The sequence below is a fragment of the Aquila chrysaetos genome, chromosome 11 (genome assembly GCF_900496995.4).
Source record: "Aquila chrysaetos chrysaetos chromosome 11, bAquChr1.4, whole genome shotgun sequence".
NCBI classification, from domain to species: Eukaryota; Metazoa; Chordata; class Aves; order Accipitriformes; family Accipitridae; genus Aquila; species Aquila chrysaetos.
Genome location: NC_044014.1, coordinates 16,975,128 through 16,987,845, shown reverse-complemented (window position 1 = coordinate 16,987,845; position 12,718 = coordinate 16,975,128). Strand labels below are relative to the sequence as shown.

Below are 12,718 nucleotides of genomic sequence, written 5' to 3'. Positions count from 1 at the left end.
TTTTAGCTAAGTTTTCAGTGAGCTGCATGAGTTTAGTTTCACAGCTTTACTGGATTGTTCTTGAATAACTTTCACATATTGTGAAACAAAGGAAAACTTTTACCTCTTCCACTGCAAGGGTATAATATTATTCTGCTGATCAGTATGCAATTGCAGAGTGGTCTGCTGTGTTATCATTGACAGCTATTTTCTCAAATATATCTTAAATATTTGGCATTATTGTATAGAAGTCCTTTCCTTAAATCACCTGTAGTACCCTTTGAGGCAATTCTTGATTTCCCTCATTAATACATGATGTGTAGCCTCATGTCTTTGATTTTTATGGTTAAGTAAGAACTATTGGCATGGGAAAGCTGTTGTGCAGTAATTGAGGCTGTGAATTAATGGGGCACTGTTCCTTGTGTGCTATTTTGCCATACAATATTTGAGAAGTCCTATCCTAGTGAGCCAATGTATGTGAGGAACCTGATGCCTCCTAAAGGTGACTGCGTGGTGTTACCATCCTGGTAACTTTGGCAATACTCAGAAGCAGTCTGCAAGTGTTGAAAGGCAAGGAACCTACAGGTGTTACATGCCTTAAGTGGTTTTGTTTTTCTGTGTTTTAAGGGAGGATGCTCTGTCACTTTAAAGTGCTCTTAAATTCATGTGCCCCATTCATCACTAAGCAAGAGTGTGCTCACAGCTGCACACATTCCTCTATTCTGTCATATAGCCTTATGCAGGGATCACGAAGGATAAAAGTAAAAGCTAAGACTTGTTCCCCTTATGCATGTACATCTGCATCTAAGCTTCTCTTTTACCCAGAATTTGAGTTGTTATATTTAACTAGCTGCCTATGTTTTAGTTCCTCCATTTTCTTAATGTATTTGAAATACATTGGCATGCATCTAAGTATGGAATTGCCTTGAAACAGCTGTTCCAGCCACTGAGGGGAGAGAACAGGCTTTTATAAGAGAAAACTGAATATATATTTATTTAACAGCCAGGAGGATCTATCTGTTCTGGGCTGTCAATGTATAATACATGTTTTAAACTCTTCAGGTTCAATGACCCATGCTTGCTTTTATAAAAGCTGAATTATAATTATTTAATTTCCTTAGTTATTCTTATGGCTCAAACTTAGTATTTTTACAGGCTAGGCTAAACTTGGAAGGTATAACAACTCTTGTTATTTAAGATGCTTTCAAGTTAGTGTGTTAACACAATTGGGTAACCAGAGGGGGAAAAGGGAACATCTGCCCTGAACAGTAGTATATATCACTGCTTAAAACAAAAGTACAGTCTAGACACATGTATGGGAATATTTTTCCTGGCTATTTTTTGTCAGAAGTTATGTATCATGAAAGAGACAGAAACACTTTAGAACTGAGAGAAGGGAGAAACAAAATGCCAAACACAGTCTGAGCAAGCTTTTGAAACACCTCCCTCAGGAAAAGCTGGGGGGGAAAAAAAACCTTTTTTCAGGCAATCCACTGACAGGTGAAGGGCTTCTAGATGCAAACAAAGGTGGTACTTCTGGTTTCATACCTGATGTGCTCAAGGATACAAGCTTTTGTATGGTCTTTGTAGATAAACTGCAGCAGAATCACCTACAACACTGATTAATCCTCTGTTTCAAAACAGCCAGTACTGTCACAGGTTTTTGGTTAATTGGTGAGGCTGAAGCAGTAGCATTACATTACCACTTACCAGATACAGGAACAAATAAATAATGCAAGTGCTCTTAAACTCAGCAAAAAAAAAAAAAACAAAACACACCACAGAATTTTCTGCATTTCTGACCCTATAAACACAGGCTAGAATTCTTTAATTTGAAAACACCCTTCTGGAAATAAATGGGAGCCTTTCTTGGGATCAAATAGTATCTATTTACTTAAGCTGATTCCTGATAATGATTTGAAGTGTAAATTCTACTGATTACTTTGATAAATTTGCCTCAATTTTTTCACTTCTACTCTTAAAATATTTCTGGGAAAGTGACTATCCAGGCAACGCCCTGGATATTGATTTTATTATGTGTGTCTATGATGTGATCATAATGTAATTTGATGTCAAGTGCTGAAAGTGAAGTTAAGAGATGTCAATCAGAAAGGGAGGACTAGAAGGTAAGGTGGAGTCTGATAGCCTGGTGTGACACTGTTAGCATGTGCATTGTGACAGATTGTGTCCTCTGTATACGATAGGAAAGATGAAGCTCTGGGTGACCCTAAACTTAAGGGGTGGGGGGTGGCAGGGGGGGCTAGTTTTGTTTTTTGATGGGTTTTTTTTTTGATTATAAAGTACTCAGTAGAGGAAACCCTCTTCATGCACTAGCCAGAGCTTATACAAGTGGGATATCTAAGGGGCCACTTCAGGAGCAATCCTGGCCCTTGCTTCAGTCCTTGGATATTGCTTAGAAATATTTCTCTCTTTCAGTGTGAAGCCGGATAGTTTTTGTTTTAAACAGCACTTTCACCCAACCTCCCCGATTTGTGCACTGGAAAAGGCATTTTGAGTACCTAAGCATCATCTTGGCTGTGAGCTAGCCAAGGGGAAGAGCTGCTTCTCAGCCCATGTTTGGATTTGGGTACAACATCATGGGATCAGCTCAATGCTGTGCACTTGTGTCCAAGCTAAACAGGTGCTGTACATGCACATAACTCCCATGGATACTATACAGGAATTAACTGTCTGTGCTTCTGGATACTCTTAGCCATGTGAAGCTGTAAGAGAGGATTCACAAGGTCTACCTGATAATAATGAAGGCAATTATATACTACAGGCTGAACATCTCAGGGAATTTTTGCCTCCTTGTTACTTACATGCTTCTGAAATTTTGTTGGTCTCTTAGCAGTGTTTTATTACTGCAAAGCTATGAATCATCCGGTGATTATAGAGTGTGGCGAGTCACAGCTGACAAGGAAGGAAGGTGGAATTGGAGCAGGTGTGTGTTCTGGACAAAGATCTCTTTATAGCACTGGAGAAGGTGGTGGAGATACATATTCTAAACTCTTTTTCAGGGGACTGTCCCACCTGCCCTCACAACCAAGTGGAGGCTTTATCTAAACATGTGTTTGCACACCCACTTGAACTAAAGCTCAGGCAGAATCTTATCTGAGGAATTTACTGGGAGACCAAATAGGTTAGGCAATTCTGTACAGAGAATTGGCTAAGACACTTTAAGTATTTCGGTTAAAGGTGGTAGTGGCAATGTTTAACCTGTCCATGTGTGCATTTTCTTATTAGAATTACTTAAAGAATAATTTTTCCCCATTTTTGCAGAAGGAATATATTTTAAGTGCTCCGTTTCTATCTTAAGTTTTTTTGCTATGGCAACTGCAGTGTTAGCAGGATTACTTGTACACAGAAGGGATCAGTTTCACTTTCCAGCTTAACACAACTCGGCTTTCTGAAAGACTTCACGATTTCATCAACAGAGAATAGGAAGACAATGTTTTAACCAGGTAATTCTTTTTAAGACAGTCTCCTTTAGTAATGAATGCACAATGATGACTTTACTACCTCAAGGTTATAGTACATCTAGGTGGACTGTGTGCTTCTGTCCTTGGGCAAGGTACTATGCTCCAGGCAAGGACCATGTGCCCTTCTAAATTTGCTAAGCATCTGATATGATATTCACTCTCTCTTCACAGTAATCCTTCGTTTGAAGGATTATTTGCTTGAGTTAAATTCCTTTCTTTTTTCCCTCCCATCAGACTTCTCAGTTAAAACTGTAACTCAATCAACGCAGCTGAGATGATTTGTGAAGGAGTTCAGTCCTGTATTTCTGTTATTAATATCCAGGTTAGTTAATCTTTGTAAAAGGCAAGATTCAACTGTCAAGTAGATTGGCTTTGTTACCTGGTCAGATATATTTCTAATTATAAGTAAATGGATTATAAACCAAATGATATTATTATACATTGAAGAAATAATATTCTTAGAAAATATTTCTTACCTACACAGCATCAATAGAAAAAGGGCTCTGAGACTGCAGCATTTAAGACTGCACATTGTCAGGTGTGGTTTCAAAAGTTCTTGCAGTTCCTAAAAAAAAAAAAGTGCAGAGGTAATGTTTTACAACACATTTGCATTTCAAATATACAAATTTCACAAGGTTTTCAACACTGAAGATATTGTATCTTGAATAGGTGCTGCTATAAATGTATTTGTAAATACCTACAACATTAAAAAAAACTCAAAACTTCAAAAAAGACATGGTGTCAGCAATAATTTAACTTATCAATAGAAGTTCCATTCAAGTATACTACACCTGTTTCATTTTTGCATCTGTCCTTTAAATATTAGGAAAAGTAATTGTTTTGAAAAATAATGTGATCATGCGCAGGAAAATCATAAACACTGAGTTTTGTCTCTGCTGTTCATGCTTGTAAATGAGTGCATCCATGGCATATCAGTGCACTCCTCTGAATGGAAAATACACTACCCCGTCTTAGAGCACAGAGCTGTTTGAGCAACATCTCTGCTTGCTCTATGATATCTTTGGTAAGCTTTTTGTTAATGAGGAAAATTGAAATTACGTGTTTCTACCTCCAGCTATTAAAAAAAGATCCTGTGACTGTATATAAATAATCCTATATAACCATCCACATTCATCAAAATGTTTGGCTGAGGCAAGATGTTTTCTTCTGAATGGGATTTCTTTGCTTTTGTCAGTATGATTCACATCCATAATGGTTATTTCAAGTAATCTGTCAGCTCTGTAATCCATTTCTGGATGAAGAGAGTATCAATCAATAGTTTAATGCAGTCATGCAACAGATTTGAAATTCATGGACTGTGCAAGCTTTTGCTATATTTCATCAAAGCACTGAAATCTTATTTGTAAGACTTGCTTCAAAACTTAAAAAAAAAAAAACCCTACATGACAGGAATACCTACCCAGAATCTGCAAGACAACTGTTAAATGTTAATAAATACAAATGAAATATCTGTTGTAGGTTTTAGGAAGGGACTATCAGACAATACTATTTTCAATGTTCAGAATGAATTTTGCAGGAGTCTTTCACTTTAATTTCACAATAAATTATTAACAGTAAAGAATTTGAAGCTTCACAACTTGAAGCTTTGTTTCACAATCCTTTAGTGACCAAAGCAAAAGGCTAGCAAACTTTTTTTACCTCAAAGCAATTTTTCTTTCAGTCTATAGCTCTAGTAAAAGCAACACTAGTGGTATTTACTTAAATTAATGCAGTGTGAATGGTATCTGACTTGTATGTAACTGGTGAAGTGACAAAATAAGTTGTTAATGTCTCCAAAGAAAAATGAAAGCCACTTCAATGGCTTTTTAAACAAGCAAAAATTCTCAGCATCTTGGATACTTTAAGCATACACCAGCCTGGTAAATATTAATGTCAAAATAAATCATATACTCCTACTGACTTCCACAGAAAATCATGCATGAGACATTAAGAGAGCCTGTAATGGGAAGATACAGCACAAATGAGCAGATGGTGTTGTCAGAACATTGTTCTCTAAATGTTGATTCTGTAACACTCCTGGTGCGTATCGTGGGATCTCTTTTGTGTATCTCATTTTGGGTTTGGATGGACACATTCTACATTTACTATCTTTATCTCACAGGAAAATATGCTAAAAATAAGTATTATCTTTCTGGTTTCCCAGAAAACCTCTTACCGACTTTATAAGTACTTCATAAAGCTTCTTTTATATTTAGCTTTTGAATTGCTACTATGAGCTCCTCATGTGTCTGAAGATCCTTTATAAACAGATTAAGGAAACCTATGGATATTTCTGTACTTATTTGGTTTTAGTTTTTACAGTACTGAAGATCAAAATGAATGGGTTGATTACTAATCTCTTTCTAAAGCAACTGGTTTACCTTCAGACCTTAACCAACAACCAATTTAGCAATTTTATGGGGGGATGGTGTGGAGAATTTTAGTCTTTAATACATAAAAGGTCAAATCCATTCTATGGTACGGGGATTTATTTTGTATGCTTGGGAAGTGAGAGCATGGAAATAACAGGAAGGAGAGGATCTTTTATATCTGTATAAGAAATACTAATCAAGAGATCTAATTGCCTTGTCAGCTGGCAGCCCATCACTGCAAAGGGACACTGCATGCCAGCCAAGGAATAGAATTGGGTAGCTATGGAACTCTTAAGCAGTTTCACAGGTAATACTTAAGCTGCATATATAAATTACTGCTGCATGTGCATACACGCTTGCATGCACACACATTTTCTCTGCTGGCCTTTTTTATGGGCCTTACTGAGCTGGTTTGTTCCATTGAAAAGCCTGCCTCTTGGCATGTTTGCACATCTGGACCTTTCCTCTGTCATGCATTTCTTTATCAAATGCTATACACTCACAGTAGGATTCCTTCCTGCATGTGTAGACCTTATTAACTACTGGTATTTAAAACTTGTTCAGCAGGACTCATAATATTTTCCTCTTTCCCAGAGCCTAGAAAAATATACATAACCTGTTGTCTGCATTGAATATTGAGCCATTTGGTTTTACCAGACAGACTACATGCTGTCCAGATTATTGTGCATATATTGACACATCTTCATGTTCTAAACATACCACTAAGTAACTGAGATGAAGGGAACAAATATCTGCCCCAGTTTCCCATATGATGAGACAACAACACTTTTTACTTTGAATCAGATCAGATTAGGACTGTAAAATAGTATCTAATGTTTTGGCATTTCTCCTGGGAATTTTGTATTTATTATCTTCAGTATGAGAGGAAAAGTGAATTATGCAAGTTTCACAAACCTCCAGGACTGAAATGGTATGAGGCAGAGAGCTGGCAGAGGTAGCAGTATCTTAAAATGTCAGTGGAAGTTAATTTTGTGTGAATGAATCAAAGCATGAAATGCCTGTTATACTGAAGTATCTTATCCACAAGTGGACACATGGAAAAGACTAAAAATTATTAAAGACACTTTGTCATATGGTAGTGGCCATATGCCTGAATTCCCATGGCTGCTGTTGCAGGCATCTAAAACTGCATGTGGAATTACCTTAAAATAAAAAGTCAGTAGTGGTTTTATAGATAGTATAAGCAAAATTAGCATTGCAGTTGCATTTGACTGCTGAATCAAAACTGTTGAATGACAGTGCCTTTAAGTGCTTGACTGAAAAGCGGCTAGAAATTCAGGAGGGATTCAGCCAGAGTGCCAAAGTACAACTACCTCCCTTCTTCTGCATGGTCCTACTTGCCTTGTCCACTACAACTGCAGCATAGCCAGTGAGTCTATATATATTCTTTACTCCATCCTCTGGTTGTTAGATCAATATGAACCAACTGGAGGGGAAAATGATGGAAAGCTGAAAATACTGAAGACTCGGTGGGAGAAAGGGAGTGGATATATGGAAGGCAGTCACAAGATAAGATTCAGAAGTAGAGGGGCAGAGAGATAAAAAGGAAAAACTCCTATGGGATATGGGCCCAGAATGCCACTGTGAGTTCCAGATTCTTTATTCATTCTTCATGCCTGCCCTTGCTTTTAGCAAACTGGCACCTGACACTATATTGCCATCTTCATTGGCTTCTCCAGTTCTTCTGGGCAGTCTTCCTTACTCTTCTTATTTCCAAGTTGCATAGGAAATAATTTTTTTATCTCCCTTCAGCTGTGCACAAGCAACAACTGAAAATAAAGGGACAGTGAGTAACTTTTGCTCATCATTTGGAAAAGCCAGCTGCACACAACTGATTGACAGTAGTCACTGACAGATAGCACTTTGTGGAATAAAGTGACGTGCCGTCTTTGTATTAATCTGGATGCATGTCTATAACAGGCCCAGTTTTATGATACTTTTTAAGTCTCTCTAAATTAGATCATGAAAGAGAAGAAAATGCAAAATTTTCACACATTAAGATTATTTTTCATGTTAAGATCAATTAATACTGCAGAGTGCAGCTTGAGTGAAATGTAGGAAGAGATTTTTTTTTTTCATGGGGCAAATTAGAAAGAAGGAATAAAACCCAGCAGCAGCAAAACTCCGGGTCTAACTGGGGAACTGACTGATGAAAGTGGACCAATGCATGTGTCTACATCCTATTATAAGGGGCACCCTCTTATTTGGCTGACAAGCTGGCTCTTGGCGTACCAGCTAGCTTGTTTCTAAACCCTAGGCACATCTGATCTTGCCTAGCACGGACATAAACCATGCGAAGTCTCCTTGGGCGAGTAAGCAAAGTTAGATTTACTTGGTCCATGGAAAGTAGCTGTCTTGTCGTGTTTTCTTTGCAGAGACAGGCAGTACAGGGGCCATCTGTGGTGACGGTGCTATGTTAGCAATTGGATGGGTGTTAACTTTCTACTGTTGATATATCTAGCAATAGTTTAAAGTGAAATACTGGATTCTAGTTATGCTCTGATGTTCTGATCAATACAGTTGCCGCATCTGCCAGGTGATACAAATAGTAGCTGAAAATTTCACTTTCTCACCAAAACACTTGGGAAGTTGCTCCAATCTGTACAACATCTTTCTCAAGTGTTGTGCTCCAAGGTGTTTTTGTCAAAGATATTGTTCAACAGCAGAAAGACATATTGTTAAAATAAGTAGAATGAATTTAAAGTTCACCAGAAATTAAAATCTGCTTCTCTAGTGTAGCAAAATGAGCTGTAAGCAAAACTTCACAATTAAACATACTTATATATGTATAGGGCGTTGTATGAGAGTCTTTAAAATGATCCTGAATAAATCTGTATGACAAACAAGTTTGTTTATTAAAATAAATAAATTAGCATGGCAAGGTTTCAGACTGTATCAGCAGCAACTCTGTGACATATTTCAATATCCTGAATAATATACAAGTTAACATATAAATTCACTATCCTCAAAATACCCTGGAAGGTCATAAGCTAGGTCAAAGAAATCCATTGTTGCAGCCATTTCAATTTTTTTTGTTTGTATCAGTGAAAGGATACTACACAAAAGCAGTAAGGACTAGCAGTATGCTGCTAATACAGTATTAAGTATGTGAATACTGTCTAATTATTAGACATTTGCTGTTCTAGATTGAGGTCTGTATTTCTCACCAAGTTATCTGCACTATCAATTTCATAAACATCAAAGCCTTAGAGTAACTTACATAACCTATAATAGGATTATTTTGCATGTTTATCTGTTGTTGTTTTCACTCTGTGCATTTTAAATAGGTTAGTATGTATCTTGGGTTAGCTGGGAAATAAGTTAACTGGCAGAGATGTTGTTAATCTTTTCCTGGAAAATGAATTTCAGATTTGTAACAACTGGGTGTTTAGGATGGCAATACAATTCTAGGAGTTACCTTCGTGGAACAAGTATCAGATGTCCTACTTCCAACCAGCGTAACACTGAACTGAAATGTTTCAACAGTGTATAGAAATTGATGTAGTAATAAACATTCACAGAATATGTTTTAATAAATGAGTGTGTTCATGTGACTGCTTAAATATAGCACTCATTACGAGCTCTGCTCGTATCTATTGAAAAATCTATAGAAAGTGTGTCACACAGTCTATTTTCTAGTAAAAAAGGCAATGGATTAAGTAACTTATCTCCATCTTGTTCCTAAATATGCTTTTAGATAGCTGACCCTCAAAAGTCCAGCAGACCAGTGGTGTTTGAGTCATGGTTGAAGATTACTGCCACTTGTAATTATCCAGGTTAATCAGAAGTTTGTGGGCTTGTTAATGGTTGAATTTTTTTACTTAAATCTTTTGCTCTGTACAGGCCAGTTCTGCTACCTGTGCAGTTGAACTTCTACATACATCTGCAAGTGTTTAAGAGTCCTCTTGTATCAAACTACATGTCTCTCAGATTTGAGACCTTTACTGGCTTTTTAAGGTGCACATCAACACTGCAAGATCCTCCCACACCCAATCCCACAGATGGTCAGGGATCACCTTCTACACACTAGTCTGTGACAGTGACAAGTCACAGCCCACCCATGTGGCTACACCAGAGCAGCAAAGAGCAGAGAGGTGCTCAGGTTTTATGCAGTTTAAAGAATGAGTGTGTTTTGAGTCCAGTCAAAGCGGTAGGCAACCTTCAGAGGCTGCAAATGATGAATGAAACCTCAAAGGCACTTTAACAAAGGTTTTGACTTTGCAGGAAGGAGCAAACAGCTTTCATGTGGCTAACACGCGTGGCTGGGTGGTCTCCCACCTCCCAGCTGAGATCTGACAGCTGCCTGGATGAGCACTTTAGGTCACCAGGTTTCTAAGGGGCACCCACAAGTGTAGGTTGAAAGCAGATACAGTGCTCCTGCAGCATCGATACTGTACTTCACTAGTTACGGAGACCAGGCTAACTTGTTTCTATAGCTGAAAGCAGAATGGAGCCACAGTTTTGTTTGGGCACTATCAAAATAGATATGACTGATATAAATAGTTGAAAATCCAGAAAGTTGGACAGAATGTGTTGGTTCAGATTAAGAAAGTAACAACTTGATTTGAAAAGACAAGTGAAATCACATCTTTCTCATGCCGGCTTCAATTATTGTTCCTTATGAAAGTTAACAGAGCTAGAATCTTCTAGCTCTTAACCTGGAGGAGAGTCTCCCCACATAGACCCTGATGTCCATGAGCTTTGCTCAAGCATTCTCATGTTGTAGAAACTATCCAGGACCCAACTAATCTGCCTGCAGCTTCCCTCCATGCAGCCTCCGGCATGGGAGAATGAGGGACATCTTGCTATAGATCACTGAACACATGCCCAAGGCTGTGAGTGAAAAATAAGAGCCCTGCAGTAGCAGATTAGGCTTAATCACATCCATCTTCTCTCCTTGAATGTTTTGCAGTGTGCCTCAGATTTATGACAGAATCAGTCCCTTGGTTTGCAATTAATTTTGTTTGCAATTGCAAAGGCTTGTTTGTTTAGTGGGGGAAGGGGAAGAAGCGAGGGAATACACCCCAGTGATGCCTTGTTTTCCATGCAAATTATGAATTTGAACCATGGATTTTTCCTGGTTTAACTGTTCTTATGCATGCATGTAAACCTCCAGAGAAAGTATTATTTTTCTTGAGACACTTAGTCACCAACTACTTGTCAGTTTGAGTCTAAGGTCTGTAATTCCTTGCTAAACTGGTAAGTGTCCTGTAACCAAGAGACTTACAAACTAACCATTCTGAGGAGTGCAACAGGATGAAAGACTAGGAAGGAGAAAATCAGCTTTCAAAGCAGTTTAGGTTGTTTTTACAATCCAGGAAGCTTTTGCATTTGAAATGAACTGGCATGAATTAATGTAATTAAAATTACTCACTAGAAACACATATATTGGCAAATGATAACCACAGAAAGAAATGCTTTTAATTGTACAGCCGCACAAAAATGTGAATGTTGTCAAAGTTCGGTGTCCTGGGCTCAGCCGCACGCTTTTATACCTGCCAAGGCTGAATTCAGAGGAGTTATTCTGACTGAGCTGTGGAACTAAGCTCAAAGTTAGCAGGAATTCAGTCTAAGAGGAAATCACAAGAGGGGCTTTGAAAGTATGTGTCATTTTTCAATAAAACATGTATTTCAGATTTTTTTCAGTAATACATATTTAACTAATCTTCCCATGTGGTAAGTGTGTGACTGTTTGAGGATCTTCCTTTTCTTTAAGTACATATGCTTTAGCTTTATTCTATGACAGTCATTAGAATTACCTGTAGCTGTGTCATGATGAAGAACAACCTTTAAGAACCTCATTTATAAAGTTTGAGTAGACATTGAAATTATGTATATAGGCAGGGTTTTTTTTTTATAATTAGAAAAAAAAGCCTGCTGGAGAAATAAAATAATTTCATTTAATTCAAATATTTCCTTTCATCGTGACTTGATGCCCAACAACAGGTTTAATCAACATGATCTATTTTCATTCAAATATTGTACACCTTTTTAAGTACTGGCACACTGTCAATCTACATACGCGTTTGAGGTGAGATGTGCAGATTTGATAGGGAATTGGGGGAAAAAATGGAAGGTGACTCTTCAATTATCTTTCTGGGAGAAGTTTCTCCACATGCCATTCCCTTTAAAAACAAGTTTTTGCAGGCTTTTGGGGGGTGAACTCGCTTCTCAGATTTGATTTATTTCATTAATGGCAATTTGAGTTATTCTGTGATATTTTAATCCAGCAGAATGCGTCTTAATCGTACCTCAGAGAGGAAAAACTAACGGTTTTCGAAAACAATTCACCAGAGGGGGAGGAACGAGAAGGGAAGGCAAGAGTAGTACCCCCAGGAAGGGAGCAGTGCTGGGGACAGGCTCCCGGCGGGGAGGGTGCCGCGTTCCCCGAGGGCCAGCGCGCCTTACCTGCAGCCGGGGCCGCGGCCCCTCCGCGGCGGCGGGCGGAGGACGGAGCGCGGCGGCCGCCTCCGTGCAGCCTCGCGGACGGCCGAGGACTGCGGGGGCGCCGCGCCGCGGGGCCGCGGGTTCGAGCCCGCCCACGGCCGGGGCGGGCGGCAGTGGGAGAAGGCCCCCCCCCGCTATTGCTAGCTTAAGCCCCCGTAGGTACCTCCAAGCGGCATCGTCCCTTCCGTGCCACTCCTCCTTTGCTTGCTCTCACTGACACCCCTTTCAGTTTCTAGTGTTGCCCCAAGGGGGAAATGGTGCCGGAGAGAGAAGCGGTGAGGGACCCCTGCCAGGCAAAAGTCAGTGGCAGCACTTCCCACCGCTTCTTTTTTTGCCGTGCCTCTCTAACAGAGCTTGCATAAAACTTCCTGCTTATTGCCTTGTGACAATTGCAAGAAGGAAAACATCCCAGCTACC

General features: G+C 39.0%; 1 protein-coding gene across 2 annotated transcripts in view; it reads right to left on the bottom strand.

Moving 5' to 3' along the window:
* The window catches only part of LOC115348076 (gamma-aminobutyric acid receptor subunit pi-like), a 50,248-nt gene extending 37,763 nt beyond the window's left edge, over positions 1–12,485 (bottom strand). The window contains exons 1-2 of one of the 2 annotated variants that reach the window (XM_030030088.2): positions 12,263–12,485; positions 3,938–4,026 (exon numbers count right to left, since the gene is read on the bottom strand). In XM_030030088.2, coding sequence (XP_029885948.1) covers positions 3,938–3,993 — 56 coding nt within the window. In that variant the 5' untranslated portion in view covers positions 3,994–4,026; positions 12,263–12,485. The remainder of the gene's footprint in view (positions 1–3,937; positions 4,027–12,262) is intronic. The other variant, XM_030030089.2, reaches the window with a different exon arrangement.
* Positions 12,486–12,718: the final 233 nt, after the last annotated feature.